At 51.2% G+C, this 16,918-nt stretch overlaps 1 protein-coding gene across 3 annotated transcripts in view; it reads right to left on the bottom strand.

Moving 5' to 3' along the window:
- Nucleotides 1-229: 229 nt before the first annotated feature.
- The window catches only part of BICDL1 (BICD family like cargo adaptor 1), a 103,057-nt gene continuing 86,368 nt past the window's right edge, over nt 230-16,918 (bottom strand). For 2 of the 3 annotated variants that reach the window (XM_054444068.2, XM_054444070.1), the window contains 3 exons: nt 13,345-13,475; nt 4,625-4,745; nt 230-1,708 (listed from right to left, as the gene is read on the bottom strand). In XM_054444068.2, the coding sequence (XP_054300043.1) occupies nt 1,547-1,708; nt 4,625-4,745; nt 13,345-13,475 (414 nt within the window). In that variant the 3' untranslated portion in view covers nt 230-1,546. Of the gene's footprint in view, nt 1,709-3,673; nt 3,732-4,624; nt 4,746-13,344; nt 13,476-16,918 lie in introns of all 3 variants that reach the window. The other variant, XM_054444069.1, reaches the window with a different exon arrangement.

The following is a 16,918-nucleotide window of genomic DNA, read 5'->3' as shown; positions in this document are numbered from 1 at the left end:
CGGATGGCACGCTGCAGCACTGGCAGGGGGCAGTGCCAGGCGGGAGGGGCAGGGCAGGATGCCCTTCCCGGCCAAATCCCTTGGTTAAGTAGCAGCATCTGCGGTGGCCCGGGTGCAGGGGAACCACTATTGCTACCTCTCCAGCAGTCAGCCAGTGGTGAGTCTGACATGTCAGCTGCATTCAGACCAAACCCGCCCCCTGCAAATACCCAGAGACTGAGGCAGGAAGCTCTGTAGAAATTCATTTTATTCTTATTCAGACTATTTTCAAAAGAAGCAGTGGTGTGCTGTTTTTCTAAAAATATGCCTTTATATATTTTTATATATGTATATTATAAAATCCATACATGTATTTACATGATTGCTACATACAAAATTACAGCACTGTGGTATGTACACATCTACAGGTACATTCTTGCCGCGAATCCCTGCTGTGCTTTCCCCACGTGAGGGAGGGAGACTGAATCAGTTGTGAGCAGCTGAGGGCTGGCCGGGCCGTGGAGCCTCTGAGTTGGGGCCTGGGTGGAGGAGGTGGGGTGGCTGCAGAGGCAGGAGCAGCAGCCGCTGCAGGCTTCTGCAGGCAGGCAGGCAGCATCTGGAGGCTTCCGGCAGCCTCCCCCTCCCCTCCACCCCATGGTGCCTGTGCTGCCCTCAAGGTGGGGTGGCTGACCACGGACCCCTCTGGTGCCATTCTGTGGCCTGGACCTGTTTGGCTGGGCCAAGAAATTATGTATGTGAGGGTGGAGGAGGGAGCTGTGGGAGGAGGAGACCAACCCCAGCCCTGAGCAGGGGTAAGGGCTGGATGGCTAAAGCCTGCAGATGACTGGTGACAACACTGCCTGGCCCGGCCCTGCTAAGGGGCAGAGACTGAAGGCTGGGAGGGAGAGCAGTGGTGATAGGGGGACAGGGCCTTCTTCCTCCCTGGGGCTCGGGTGGCCTCAGCTGAGCTTGGGTAAGCCCCGGCTCTTAGGCCCTGCGGCCAGAGGCTTGGCCTCCTGCCAGCTGAGGTGCATGCACGTGGGGGAGGGGCTGCCATCTCCCCTTCAACCCTGGGCCAGGGGCTGGGGAATAAATAGAGGCTTAGGCCTGGCCCGCTGCCCCCACAGGTCTGGGCCCCTGGGGCTCAGGCCTCCTGAGGCATGCAGAGAAGGGCCTCTCTTCCTTCTGTTCCCCATTTGCTAAAATCGAGGAGGCAGCAGTGCCTGGGGGTGGGCTGCGATCTGTTGGGCATGAGCTGCAAAGCCCAACACCAAGGGGCCCCTCTGGGAGGTGGCCTAACCCTGCTCAAGCACGGGGTTCTGGAGAAGCCCAGGCGTGGGCTTGGCCAGGCGGTGGGCCGAGGGAAGGCTTCAGTGGCCAAGGCAGGCCCCCACCTCTAGGTCTCCATCCCCACCGATGAGAGGGAGCAGGCCCTCCCGGACCCATGGGGCCCTAGCATGAGGGGCAGGGCAGCTGCTGAGGTGCAAGCTGCAGGGGAGGCTTCGCCTGCACCGCCTTTCCAGCTGCCTCCAGTCCACCCATCTTTGGTGGCCTGACTCCTCCCAACTTAAATTTTCCTGAAGAATGAGAAGAGTCTTTTGCCTTCAGCGGTGCTGGGCTCATCCCCTCTCCCAGCGCTGTGGCCCCTGCAGAGGGCAGCAGCCGGCTGGCTCCGTTCTTTCAGGTGCGTGTCCATCAGCTGCCGGTCAATGACCCTGTGCATGTCATCCTGCAGAGGGGAGGGGACAGTGGCCAGGACTGAGTAGCTGCTCTCACCTAGGCCTGGGGGTGGACAGGGAGGTGGCAACGTCAGACAGATGAGAGATGAGGATGTGATGAGTGAGAGGCTGCAGCTGGGACTGCCCTGACCAAGAAAGCGGTGAGCGTGGGCAAGACACCAGGCGCACGCAGGAGCCGTATGGCACCTCCAGCCTCCTCAGGCTTGGGCTGGGTTCTCCTCAACAGTGTTACCCCTGCTGGACCGCCACGGTCCTCAGCTGATAGCTCGGGTGGTCTGTCCCTGCAGTCTCCACACTAGCACTCCACCTGCTCTGACCAGGCCTCACGGCTCTGCCTCCTGTGTCCTGTGGGCCTGGCTGGTGCCTCCGGTTTGGCTTGCCACCCCCAGCCCTGGCAGGCCCTAGGGCCACCTCAGCTTAACAGCTCCCCAGCCCAATGGCCTGGCTTCGGGGGCTCCTCCTGCCCCTTTTTCCTTTCCAATTATTCCAGCCTGAGCTGCTAATGCCCAGGCACCAACGGCAGCCTCACGTGGCAAGGATGCCCTGGGTGCTGCCCTAGACCCCACTGCTGAGGGTCCCATCTGCGGCAGAGGCCAGGGGCCTCATGGTCTTCAGGGGCGCCTCATGGTCTTCAGGGGCCTCACGGTCTTTAGGGGCTGTCCTGCACCAAATCAGGCCCATTTCTTTCAGCTTCCTCACTGGGGTAGGACCGTCCCCCAACTCGAATTCGTTCATGTGGTCCAGAAAATGCCTTCCTCCCCACAGCCCGCCCCACCATGTTTTACAGAACAGCAGCCTCTCCCATAGAGAAGCCTGTGGACAGGGCAGCTCCACTCCCTTCCCATTTTGGTGGCTAGATTCTGACTCTGGGTAAGACTCCATTTGACAAAAGTTCTGCCACTAACAAAGTTTGAAAACTCCTGCTTTACAAATATGAGCAGCCTGTGTGATTAGCATCATCAAGTAAATGTAACATGCATCTGCTCGATTCCTTCATGACTTGAACCTGGCAGGCTCTGCGGCATCCTGGTAAGACCCCAGGCTTTTCTGGCTAAACCCCTGAATGAGTCAGCCTGTGGTGTCTGAGCACAGGACAGGTGAGGCCTGTGTTCAGGGCAGGCTCCCTGTGGCCAGGGCAGATGACCTCTTTGGTTCCGAGCAGCCACTGACGAGATGAGGGCATGAAGTTGGGCTGGCTGGGCCCCTCTACCTGAGCAGCTTGTCCACTCCTCCTCCCTCCCACCCATGGGTGTCATTCTAATATTTCTGCAGGTTCTCCTCATGAGCTCTGGCTCAGGGCCTGCTCTCCAGCCTCCCCATCCTCTCAACCCTGTCTTTCAGACTCAGCTCATTCCTGGTCTTCTCCTTGCCCTTGTCTTCTTCCCTTCTCTTCCATCCCCTTTTCTGCTTGCCCCTCAGAGCTGACACTGTGCCAGGTATTTGCCAACACACGGTCCCTCCTTATAAGGTTCCAGTGTATGATCCTTGGCACAGTGCCCTGCACTTACGATGTGCTCAGTAAAATCTATGCTAAATCCAATGTAGGAATGCTAAAGGGCCTTTCAAAAACCAACCTTTCAAAGCTGCCAATGTTTTGTTTGGCACACTGAAAACTGCATTTTTTAACTTTAAGCAATCAGGTCTGTCCAGGTCGCCCTTTAGAGTTTCCCAGACACACGCTGCTCATCATTCCAGGCCTGCTGGTCCCTCAGTGGACGGAACAGCCATCTATGAGAAGATGGCACCAGCCGTTAGCACTGGGCCACACACTGCCGAAGAGCTCACTGGACGCGACTGTGATGGAGGAGGGAGCTGGGACTCGAGGGCATGTCACACTGCACAGAGATGGCGCCAGGCTCCAGCACACAGAACACAGCGGGCCGTGAGGGGAGGTGGCGGGGCAGCACAGCAATGGCAGGGCGAGAGGGTGGATGGGATGTAGGGCTCAGGCTCACCTCAAAGGCAGGAGGGGTGTACAACTAAAGCTGTTGATACGGGAACTGAGAAAGGCCACTAGATCAGAAACCAAAGGAGCCAGATAGTAAAAAGCCCTGAGGAAGCAAACTGTAGCCGGGAGAGAAGAGAGAGAGCTGTGGTCAGCCAGGGCGCGGCCAGCTGGCTGCCATGCAGGAGCCGAGGAGCCAGGGACGGGCACCCTGCGGTGGGGCCAGTGCTCTGGCTGCCAGCCCCATGGGGCCCTGGGAGGAATGGTCACCAACAACCTGCCCTCCACGGGGGGCTTACCTTGTAAAGCCACAGACGGCTTTTCATCTGTCTGGATGAGAATTCTTGGGGAGAAATATTAATGTTTATACCCATATCCTAAAACCGTGCTACCTCAACCTCACCAACAAAACCCAGCCAGCCACAGCCCGGTCCAGTGGGGAGCCATGCTGGACCCTGAAAACAGTGGGCCTAGAGAGAGACCCACTGACTCCTCTTCCCCAGGGCCTGCGCCAGCACAGTGCTCTTTGGAAAATGGAGGCTGGCCCTTGAGAAGAGGAAGGGCAGCAGCTGCTGGCTGCAGGAGGGTTGCTGAGCCGCATCCAGCTGTGAATTTTCATGCAATTATACTGAGCTTCCTGGGCCTCCATGTTAACCAGTTGTTTCTTTCCAGCTTAAAGCCCAGACAACCAGCTGAAAGGGGGCCCCATTCCAAGTCTGGAGATCACTACATCTCCAGGCAGCAGCAGCCTGGGCACTGTCGCTCAAAAGCATCCTTAAGCATTCTTCCCCAAGGACTGGGGGACATGAGCTCTGGATCTTGCCAGGTGGAGACTGGGATGTGCTGTTCACCCAGTCACATGGGTGGCAAACTCCAGTGGCAAACTCTCCTTACACTCTGCCTGGGTTCAGAGATTCCTCCTGGAGTCTCCTCTCACCCTGGATCTCAGGCTCCGGTTTACCTGCCAAGCTTCCAGCTGCTGCGAGAGGTTCAGTTTCTGCTGAATGGCGTCCAGCAACTGGCTGTTCAGAGACATCATATCCATCCTGCACTTGGCAAGTTCCAGCTCCACAGCGTTCTTCCTGAGAACAGACAAGCCAGGGTGAACATGGACACCTTGTGCCAGAGGCGTCTTGGTCTTTACTTGGGGCACCTGGAGTCCCAGGATGAGGAAACAGGCTCTGACCCTGAACTCACAACAAATAGCAGCTCCAACAATAACTATGATGTTGCCTGCAGAGGGTTAGTTTGCAACATGTTTTCACATGTATTCTCTCAGTTTTCATAACCAACCTGTAGGTGAAAGGAATATTTGTCATCCCCACCTCACAGATAAAGAAACAGAAGTTGAGGCCGGGCGTGGTGGCTCATGCCTGTAATCCCAGCACTTTGGGAGGCCGAGGCAGGTGGATCACCTGAGATCGAGGGTTCGAGACCAGCCTGACCAACATGGAGAAACCCCGTCTCTAGTAAAAATACAAAATTAGCCAGGCGTGGTGGCACATGCCTGTAATCCCAGTTACTCGGGCTGAGGCAGGAGAATTGCTTGAACTCGGGAGAAGGAGGTTGCAGTGAGCCGAGATCGCGCCATTGTACTCCCCTGGGCAAAAAGAGCAGAACTCCGTCACACACCACACCACACACACACACACGTTGAAGGAGGTTGCAGTGAGCCGAGATCGCACCATTGTACTCCAGCCTGGGCAAAAAGAGCAGAACTCCCTCACACACCACATAACACACACACACACACACACACACACACACACACACCACACACACACACGTTGAAAAAGGACAATACTAAAATAAGGACTGGAACCCAGAGGGGATCAAAAGCCTCACACAGCATAAAAGAGCTACTCATCCTTCCCCAAAATGGCCCATTCCCCACTGGAAGGCAGGAACCTTGTCCTGCTGGTATAGAAGAGATTCCTTGTAGTTAGCAACCCCCCTTAGGGGAACTGTCCTGAAGATACAGAGGTGTGCGAAGGTAGCCACACAGTGGTGATCATTACAGCTTAGCTAATCAGAGTAGCCAAGTGGTCATGAATGATAGGATGGAAAACAGTCACCAGTAAAAACCATAAAGTAGGCCGGGCGCGGTGGCTCACCCCTGTAATTCCAGCACTTTGGGAGGCCGAGGCGGGCGGATCACAAGGTCAGGAGATCGAGACCATCCTGGCTAACACGGTGAAACCCCGTCTCTACTAAAAATACAAAAAATTAGCCGGGCATGGTGGCAGGTGCCTGTAGTCCCAGCTACTGGGGAGGCTGAGGCAGGAGAATGGCGTGAACCCAGGAGGCGGAGCTTGCAGTGAGCCCAGATCGCGCCACTGCACTCCAGCCTGGGCAATAGAGCAAGACTCCGTCTCAAAAAAATAAAAACAACAAAACTCCACAAAAAACCATGAGGTAGAATATTTATTGACAGTTCATAACATACTGCTGAGTGGAAAAAGCACCAGAGAACAAGGTCTAGTATAATACTAGTTTTGTAAAACAAAAACTGCCTGTGTCTGCAGGGTGCGGTGGCTCACGCCTCTAATCCCCAGCACTTTGGGAGGCCAAGGTGGGCGGATCACCTGAGGTCGGGAGTTCGAGACCAGCCTGACCAACATGGAGAAACCCCGCCTCTACTAAAAATACAAACATTTGCCGGGCGTGGTGGCGCATGCCTGTAATCCCAGCTACTCAGGAGGCTGAGGCAGGAGAATCACTTGAATCCAGGAGGCGGAGGTTACAGTGAGCCGAGATCGCGCCACTGCACTCCAGCCTGGGCAACAAGAGTGAAACTCTGTCTCAAAACAAAACAAAAAACTGCCTGTGTGTTCAAGGATATGCATAAAAATGTCTAGTTGGTTATCTCTGGGTGATGATTACCGATGGGTAACAGTTCCTCCGACATTATTTTGCATTTTTTATTTTCACATTTGTGTTTCACGTATTACTTTGTTCACCTTTCCCAACATTCCTAAATCACGGCTGTTCAATGCAAAAGAAAATTAATTTTTTTCGAGGGCAGGGGAACGGGAATAAAGGTGGAAGGACCTCTGCAGAGGCAGCCCTGGTTGCCCAACTGCAGAAACGTGTTTTAGCCCTTGCCTTCATTAATCGCTCCCTTAAGCACTCGAAACAGCAAAGCTAACAAAAGCGTGCTCCTTGTACAGGGCCAGCGACTAATGTGCAGGGCTTAAGGGCAGCTTAGAGAATCCGCCTGCAGAGGCCGCCTAGCTCGAGCTTCACAACACCGACCGCACTAACCGAAGTGCGGCCAGAAAAAGGAACAGGTGGATCCCACTTGCAAAGTGCTCAGGCCACTGCTGCGACCAGCACTTCTTTGGCTTCAGGTCTACCGAGCAATTAGTCACCTGTGCCGACACCGCAAGTGCGCCCCGCCCGCCGGCCCACCTGCCTTCCCTAGAGAAACCGCTCCAGACAGCTCAGCCACCGCGTCAGCCCCGCCCACTGAGGCAGCGACAGGACCCGAGCCCGTCCAATGGATGCTGAGGGCTCAGATGCCGAAGGCCGCCTCCGTCACACCCACTGCTATTGGCTGGCAGCAAACAGCGGAAATCCTCACGCGGCATCGGTTGCCATGGTCACCACTCCAGTAGCGTCGGAACCCGTGGTGCCCCACGACAGCCACAGCCTCCTGAGCTTCCAGCGTCCCCCGGCAGGTGGCGCCGAGAGCAGCGGGAGCCCCAGGAATGTGCTGACTAACGTTGCCGCCGAGGGACAGATGGGCCCAGGGCTACAGAGGCGGCGCAGCGCCGGGCATGGTGGGGCTCCCTTCCTTCCCAAAAACGCCCTGAGGCAGGGGCTGCCTGGACGACCTCCAATCCTGGCCACGCGCTGCACCCTTGGGACATTTGCTCACCAAGGAATAAGTGCTCGTCATTCATGGGAAACCCCAGACCAGGATCAACACATTAATCACATTTTAAAAATAGGAATATTCCAAGGGCTCGAATAATTCCTTTTTACAAATGAAACCACTAGTAACTGACTTGTTTTTGTAAGGCAGATTGCTAGCCCAAGATTTATTTTTGGTTTTAGTGAAGGCCTTTCACCTGCAAGGAGATAAAAAATTGCTACTTAATTTTCCTGAAACTCATTTATTGTATAGGAGAAGGTGCACCTTAAGGTTTCTGCAGCCCAGTGACGGGAAGGAAGTTATATTTCTTAGGGATTCTCACCCCTGACTACACATTAAAATCAAGGGGGAAAGAAGTGGGCCCCAACTGACCCCACCCAGTGATTTCAACTGTATTGTTCTGGTGAGGTTCCTGGTGTCTGAGAGCTCCCCAGATGATTGTAATGTGCGGCCAGGATGGAGAATCAGAGATAACGTATATGGAAGAAGTATCTGGTAAAATTAAGTTCCTATACAAATGGCGGGTGTGGTTTCCTCTTTAAATGATTCCTTAGGCTTGTCATCTCAATTTTTGTGTAACAAAAATTCATTTCTAAGGTATGGGAAAAGAACTATCCTCCCAGAGTAACCTAACTGCCCAGCCAGCCCTGTTCTATAGGAGTCCAGGAAGGACAGGACCCTTGCTCCAGAGTTCTCCCTACTGGGGGCATCCTTCCAGAGGGGGAGAATTTGCAAGTCTAATCAGACTCCTGGATAGTAACTGGGCCTCCTTTGAAAGCAGGCAAGAGCATGCATTACAAGGTTTCATGTAGATTTGCCCACCCAGGTGGCAGAGCTAGGTTTTACTTTTTTTTTTTTTTTTTTTTTAAGGGAGAAAGACTGGACAACTTGCTTCTTCTCTCCTGCACCCTGACACTTTCTCTGTTTGTATCCCCCACCTTCCATCCCACCTTCCATGCTGATGACAGAATATGATCTTAATGTTCAGCTTCTTGTCTGAGACAAGGTAACCAACCCATGTGTACTTCTATCTTCATTCTGCCTTTTTTTTTTTTTTTTTTTGAGGCAGGATCTTGCTCTGTCATCCAGGCTGGAGTGCAGTGGCATGATCACAGCTCACTGCAGCCTCAACCTTCTGGGCTCAGGTGGTCCTCCCACCTGTGCGACTCCACACTCAGCAAATTTTTTATTTGTATTTTTAGTAGAGACAGGGTCTCACTATGTTGCCCAGGCTGGTCTTGAACCCCTAGGCTCAAGCAATCCTCCCATCTTGGCCTCCCAAAGTGCTAGGATTACAGGCGCCCTTGCCTGGCCTCCTTCTGCTTTTGATTTCTAATGGACTTCCACGATAAGCATCTTCATTTTACCATTTTATTCCATCACACAATTTCACTGTTATTCATAAAGGTATGCTGCCTCCTCTATCACACTGTTACTTTTTTTTGAGACAGGGCCTCACTCTGTCACCCAAGCTGGAGGGCAGTGGTGCAATCTTGGCTCACTGCAACCTCCACCTCCTGAATTTGTGATCCTCCAACCTGGCTACTTCTTTTTTTTTTTTGGGGGGTAGAGATGGGGTTTCACCATGTTGGCCAGGTTGGTCTTGAACACCTGACCTCAAGTGATCCACCTGCCTCAGCCTCCCAAAGTGCTGGGATTGCAGGCCTGAGCCGCTGCACCCCAGCCTTATCACACTGTTACTTAAGTATCCATTAACTAAAGTGGAAATCCAAGCCTCAAAGATACATCGTTACGTGGGATTCACCAAGAATAATTTCTAAAATGAACTAGAAACTGACAGACACCATGACATGAAGTTCTGACCAGAAAGAAAAGGGGACCCAAAGGTAAAACGGAAATAGAGATAATGAAAATGATGAAAGAGAACAGAAGGGAGGGGGAAAGTGTGTGTGGAAGTGAGGTTAGAGTATGAGTAATTTTTTTGTTTTTTTGAGACAGAGTCCCTGTTCTGTTGCCCAGGCTGGAGTGCAATGGGGCGATCTCAGCTCACTACAACTTCTGCCTCCCGGGTTCAAGTGATTCTCCTGCCTCAGCCTCCTGAGTAGCTGGGATTACAGGCGCCTGCCACCATGCTCGGCTAATTGTTGTATTTTTAGTAGAGACGGGGTTTCACCATGTTGGCCAGGCTGGCCTTAAACTCCTGACCTCAGGTGATCCACCCGCCTCGGCCTGTCATAGTGCTGGGATTACAGGTGTGAGCCACCGCAACTGGCCTGAGTATGAGGAATTTTAAAGTCAGAAGTTAAAATGCATGTCATATTATTTTTTTTTACAAAGGCATACAGTATCTTATTTACACATTGTTTCCAAGTAGCTCATTTTAGCTTCCCAACAAGTAGCAGTGTAGCAGAGGGAAAAGGGTGTCAGGAAGACGGGAATCAGAAGACTTGAGGTGGAGGCTCATGAGTCACTGCTGGCTGTGGCCCTGGCAAAGTATTTCTTAGTTTCCTCATCTGTCAAATTGGGATTAAAAATTTTTACTTCTTACTGTGGCTGGGAGGATTAAAGAATAAAAGTGTTGGCCGGGTGTGGTGGCTCATGCCTGTAATCCCAGCACTTTGGGAGGCCAGGGAGGGTGGTTCATAAGCTCAGGAGATCGAGACCATCCTGACTAACACGGTGAAATCCCATCTCTACTAAAAATACAAAAAATTAGCAGGGCGTGGTGGTGCATGCCTGTAGTCCCAGCTACTCGGGAGGCTGAGGCATGAGAATTGCTTGAACCTGGGAGGCGCAGTTTGCAGCGAGCCGAGATCACGCCACTGCACTCCACCTGGGTGACTGAGACTCCGTCTCAAAGAAAAGAAAAGAAAAAAAAAGAATAAAAGTGCTTTGTAAACTATAAAGTGATGTATAAATATTACTATTGGCTGGGCACAGTGGCTCACGCCTGTAATCCCAGCACTTTGGGGGGCCGAGGCAGGTGGATCACTTGAGGTCAGGAGTTCGAGACCAGCCTGACCAATGTGGTGAAACCCCATCTCTACTAATACAAAAATTAGCCAAGCGTGGGGGTGCATGCCTGTAATTCCAGCTACTTGGCTGAGGCAGGAGAATCGCTCGAACCTGGGAGGTGGAGGTTGCAGTGAGACGAGGTCGTGCCACTGCTCTCCAGCCTAGGCGACAGAGCAAGACTCCATCTCAATAAATAAATAAATAAATAAATATTACTATTAATATTTTGTAAATGACCCCAAAGTAGACACATTTTTGGTAACTATCTCCTCACACTCCTTGAACAGGGTGGGGCTGGGCACGGTGGCTCATGCTTATAATCTCAGCACTTTGGGCAGATCCCTGGAGCCCAGGAGTTTAAGACCAGCCTGAGCAACAGGGCAAAACCTCGTCTCTACAAAAAACAAAAACTAGCCAGGTGTGGTGGCATGCACCTGTAGTCCCAGCTACTCAGGAGGCTGAGAGGTGAGAGGATAGCTCCAGCCCAGGAGGTCAAAGATGCAGTTAGCTGTGACTGGGCCACTATACTCCAGCCTGGGTGACAGAGTAAGACCCTGTCTCAAAAAAATAAATACATAAAAAGTAATTCACAGGGGAATAGGGGATATGTAAATATGTTTGTTTCCAAAGTTTCTGAATGTAAGACAATGTGTTTATGAAGAAAATGTGGCCAGGCTGGGTGTGTTGGCTCATGCCTGTAATCCTAACACTTTGGGAGGCCGAGGTGGGCAGATCACTTGAGGCCAGGAGTTCGAGAGTAGCCTGGCCAACATGGTGAAACCCCATCTCTACTAAAAATACAAAAATTGGCCAGGCATGGTGGTGCACACCTGTAATCCCAGCTATTCGGGAGGCTGAGGCACGAGAATAGCTTGAACCCAAGAGGCGGAGGTTGCAGTGAGCTGTGAGCATGGGTGACAGAGTGAGAATTTCTCTAAAAAAAAATAAAGTAAAATAAAAGAAACACGGCTGGGCGCAGTAGCTCACGCCTATAATCTCAGCACTTTGGGAGGCTAAGGTGGGTGGATCACTTGAGCCCAGGAGTTCAAGACCAGCCTGGGTAACATGGTGAAAACCCATATCTACAAAAATACAAAAATCTGCCTGGCATGGTGGCACAGCTACTTGGGAGGCTGAGGAGGGAAGATCACTTGAGCCCAGGAGGTGGAAGCTGCAGTGAGCTATGATTGTGTCACTGCACTCTAGCCTGGGTGACAAAGAGAGACCCTGTCTTAAACAAACAAACAAAAAAACACGAAACATTTTTTAAAAGACCTAGTTGGCTGGGCACAGTGGCTAACGCCTGTAATCCCAGGACTTTGGGAGGCTGAGGTAGGAGGATCGCTTGAGCCCAGGGGTTTAAGACCAGCCTTAGCAACATAACAAAACCCGGTCTCTAACAAAAATACAAAAAATTAGCCAGGCGTGGTAGTGTGTACCTGAGGTCCCAGCTACTCGGGAGGCTGAGGTGGGAGGATCGCTCAAGACCATGATGGGGAGGTTGCAGTGAGTCAAGATCATGCCACTGCACTCCAGCCTGGGTGACAGTGAGACTTTGTCTCCAAAAAAAAAAGACCTAGTTTATTGGAAATGTAAGGGACAGAGGAAAATGCTAAATGACGCTATGGGATGCAATCAAACCCAGCATGCAGCAAATCTATGAGACAAATCATCCACTTTCTTCAACAAATAAATATAATATGAAAAAGAAGAAAGAGGAGATGTTACAGACTTTTGGGACACATCAGTTAAATGGAATATGTAGGCTTTGGAGTCTGATTCTAAATCAGTTATAAAAAGATATTTATGGGCCAATTGGGGAAATTCTAACATCAACTGGATTCTGATATTATTAAGAAATTATTTTTTTCAAGTGTGATCATTGTATTGTGTTTTTTTTTTTTTTTTAAATTCTTTCTGGTAGAGATGTACACTGAAGTGTTTATGGAGATGACACTATGTCTTGTGATGTGTTTTAACATAATCCAACAGAGAGGTAGAGGAAGTGGGTGAGGATATAGATGAAATAACACTGACCATATGCTGATTAGTATTGAGGCTGACAGATGAAGTCATCTTATATCTTCTATTTTTGTGTTTGCTTGAAAATGTCCATAATAAAAAAATAGAAACAAAAAACAAAAAAACTAAAAAAAAAAAGGTGAGGTAGATATATACATACGATAAAACTGGAGGCCAGGCGTGGTGGCTCACGCCTGTAATCCCAGCACTTTGGGAGGCCAAGGCGGGTGGATCACCTGAGGTCAGGAGTTGGAGACGAGCCTGGCCAATATGGTGAAACCCTGTCTCTACTAAAAATACAAAAATTAGCTGGGCATGGTGACAGGCACCTGTAATCCCAGCTACTTGGGAGCTGACAGGAGAATCGCTTGAACCCGGAGGCAGAGGTTGCAGGGAGCTGAGATCGCACCATTGCACTCCAGCCTGGACAAGAAGGGCAAAACTCCGTCTCAAAAAAAAAAAAAAAAAAAAAAAAAAAAAGAAAGCTCTTTAAGATACAAGTGCAAAAGGGCAAGACATGTAGAGTATCATCCTATTGATGTCTAAAAACACGTAATAACTACATTGCCTACACACCTACATATGCATAAGAAAAAGAGCTGCAAAAAATGCACAGCTAACTTTCAATACCAGCATGTGTCTGGGGAGGAGAATGGGAATGGGGGTGGGGGTGGGGGTGGGTAGGGGGGGACACTAACTTTTACCTTTGTAGTCTTTTGTATGATTTAATTTAGAAAATTGAGCATATGCTCAATTCTATATACTCAACTTTATCTTAAGAATAAAGTGAAGCCATCCCTACTCACTTTGCAATGGCCTCGTCGCGGTCCCTGATGGCCTTCTGAAGCTGCTCCTTTGGCTCCTTGTCCTCAGATGTGACTCTGAGTCGGTCTCTCTCCTCTTTTAGGGCAGTCATCTCCACACTCAGCAGTGTCACCTAACAGGAGAATGAATATGGTATCACTGCTGCTGTCCTGGGTGGTTTTCCCTCCAAGAGGGAAAAAGGAACAAAGAGACTCCAGGCAGGCCCAGGGTACATGTGTGGGGGTGCAGGCTGGTAGCATTCCACTGCCATCCTGCTTCAAGGGAGGGCGTGTCTCTCTTGAAGAAAGGGTACCACATCACATGCTAGGCTTGAGCTCGGCAGCAAGGGAGCTGGGGGGAATTTAGCTCTGGACCTGCAGCCATAGGCCAGATCCCCTTTGCACTCAGCACAGCATACTACCTCCTCCATCTCCAGGCACTCCAGGTAACAAGTGAATGAAGACCATAAGTCATCATGACACACAGTTTTTAGGGTAGGGAATCCCATTCCCCTTCCCACCATCTCCCACTCAACATGGATGCTGTTATCAACAGAGCCCTGGATGGTTCCAAAGCTGGAGACCCTGCTCCCCCGTGACAGCCTTTGGCACAGCCCAGCTCGCTTTAGCTCCTCATTCAGCTCCCCAGGTGAAAGCCACAGGGAACTTAGACACCTAAGTGACATTATCGTCTTCCACCTCAAACCTGTTACCTTTTCTGTGGCCCATGCTTCAGCAAAGGGCACCACCGCCTTCTCAGGTCCTTGTGCCCCAGCTGGGAGTCAACCTTTGGCAGTGAGGCACCCCTCCAGTGGTTCCGTCAGGGACCACAGCTCACCCTGCCCCACAGTGCGGTAGCCCTGTGTACACCATGATCTGTGTGATGGCAGGAAGCAGGTCACATCCATCCGTGCAGCCCAGAGCCTGGCTGTGTAGGGTGCTTAATCCCAAAGCAATAGACAATTGTCATTTTTTGGCTAGTCATCATCCGAAATCTCTTCCCATTTTGTGGGCATTCCTGGTTGTGTGAGACTTGGTGTGACACAAGGCTCGACGTCCAACTAAAGAAGCCAACAGGGAATAGACATTTCCTTTCCCAGGCAGTCTGGGCACGGGCCTGTGACCAAACTTGCCAGTTACAACCCCTTCCAGGGACTGCAGCTCTGAGCACAGCAAATCCCCAGGCGAGGGAGGAATTAGTGACAAGGGCGGCAGTTTGTTTCTGTTGTCCCTTTTCCCATGGCCCTTTCTTGTTTTGGAGCCAAGTTCTCCCACTTTCCTGTTGATTCTGTAAGCTTTCAGGCCTAATACATTCTCTTTCTGCTTACGTTAAGCAGAGTACATGTTTTGCTGTTTGCAACCAGAAACCCTGCCTGGTAGAGCTTTCAATAAATATTTATTGAATAATGAAAGGGTGGGAGCCCCTTCTTCTCGGTTGATAAGATCAGACATGAGTCAGGATGCCTAGCCCTGCCTTCATGTTAAATATTACACATACTTTGACATTTTTCCAAGGGAGGATCCATCCATACAGGTCTGCCTCCCTCCCACAAGGGGACAGATGCCACCTTTCAGCATACTCCTCTGTTCTTCAAGTCCCAGGTCTAATCCTCTTCAGCTAGAATGAAACTGAGCAAAGGCCCCAGGTGTAAGGCTGAAGATCAAGCTTCCCTTGATCTTGAAGTATCTGAAAATCAATACACTTCAGACCTTCCCCAGAATGAGACGGCAGAGCTGCCAGCCCCTGGGGTAGCAGCCACCCTGGAGGAATTCAGAGGACACCCAACAGTGAAGAGGGACAGAAGGACAATCTGTTGCCACCATAAGCAATGGGTTTTACACTCTGCAGAGTCTGGCAGGAAACATCAGGGCCGGGTGCTCTGTACTGAGAACAGCCCAAAGCAGCAGCTTTCCTGGTAGGGACAGCCGGGGGAGGAGGGCGGAAGCCTCGGGGAAGAACAGGCTGGAGCACCTGCAGCTACCCAGCACACACATGCATCTAGCCCCGAGGCAGACAAGGCACCAGGGCAGAGCCCAGCCTCCCCCTATTTAGCAGCAGACTCTGCAGCCTGGTAGGCCAGGACTCAAGACCCACAAAGCACCTGGAAGAGACAGCCAGACCTCCTCTTAGGCCAAATGAGCTCTGCCATGGCCTTGGGCCAGCTGTGGGCCAGTCAGACGTTCTGCCAGCAGAGTAAGGGACAGGTAAAACTACATGCTAGGCAGGAAAAGCTAACATTTAATATACTCCAGATAAAACTTCAGAAGAACTTTTTACTTTGGCCTAAAAAATCTGGTTGAGTTACAGCCTACCAGACATGTGCCTTAGGAGAGGTGACAAGGCACTTGCCCTCTTTGAGCTATACATACTTTTCATAAAAAGCAGGAATAAAAATAACTATTTCTCACCACTAAGTTGTCGTTGAGGATTACGAGATAAATGATATCAAGGGCTCGATGCAGTGCCTGGCATATGGTTGTAAGCTCTATTCTCTCCTCCCTCCTGCAAGGTGGGACTGAATCACTGCTGTCATGATAACTGATCTAGCTTGTTTATACAAAGACTTAGGTTACATCCACCCCCAAATCCACTTTTCCCAAATAAGGTGGGTGTCCCCGCAATTATATAGCAAAGAAAACTTCAAAAGTCAGATATTGAAGGCTTAATTTGCTCTTTTGTTCAACAACATTTGAGTGCTTATTCTCAGCAAGGCACTGTGCTAGATGCTTTAGTAGAGGACACAGCTAGATCAGACCTTGAGCTCATCCTCATGGGGTCTAGGGTTTGACTGAGAAGATGAGATGTGAGCAGGGTAACTGCAACAAGACAGAGCCAGGGGTGCTCCATGAGGAAGGGAATCAAGAGGGTTTCAGGAGGAAGTGACGCTAGATTGGGAACTTGAAGGCTGAATAGCATGGAGATATGAGCAGGTGGGAGGGAAGGCTTTCTGGGCACAGAGAAAGCTGGGGAGAAGGCCCAGATGTGGGTAGCATGGGGTGTGTGTGCCACTGCCCTTTATATCCTATGTTCAGTTCTGCTAAAGCAAAGGGGGCAAGAGGGAAACCAGAGGGACGCAGGCTGTGCGGCTGGAATGCAGCCAGACTGCACAGCCACAAGGGCTCGAGGCTTCCTGCCATTTGATAATGGGAACCCACCCAGAACTTGTAAGGGGCGTCCCACTTTCAAGTCACGCTTCAGGAAGATCAATCCAAAGCATGTGAGGGTGGGCGGGCTGGGGGAAGGCAGATAAATTGGGAAGTGGTGACCATAGCCAGGGTGTGAAAGGATGCAGGTCTTGAAATAGGGCAGGAGCTAGGAGGATGGAGGATGGAGGATGGAGGGTGGAGGAGAGGGCCATGCTGAGATTTCAGAGGAGAGGCACCCAGATTTGGCGAGTGAAGTCCACAGGCTCCCAGCACTCTCTGCATGTTCATGCCCCTTCTGGAGTAACAAGTGTGCACTCGAGCCAAGCATGAAGGATCCAAACAACAGAAATGGGATGCTTCTAACTGAGCCTCCTGCCACCTGGGTGACAGGCCTGAGAACTGGCTGAGGGCCTCACTGATAACGTGTTCA

The sequence above is a fragment of the Pongo pygmaeus genome, chromosome 10 (genome assembly GCF_028885625.2).
Source record: "Pongo pygmaeus isolate AG05252 chromosome 10, NHGRI_mPonPyg2-v2.0_pri, whole genome shotgun sequence".
Classification (NCBI taxonomy): domain Eukaryota; kingdom Metazoa; phylum Chordata; class Mammalia; order Primates; family Hominidae; genus Pongo; species Pongo pygmaeus.
The sequence above is the reverse complement of the archived record's forward strand: the minus strand, read 5'-3'. Positions and strand labels throughout refer to the sequence as shown.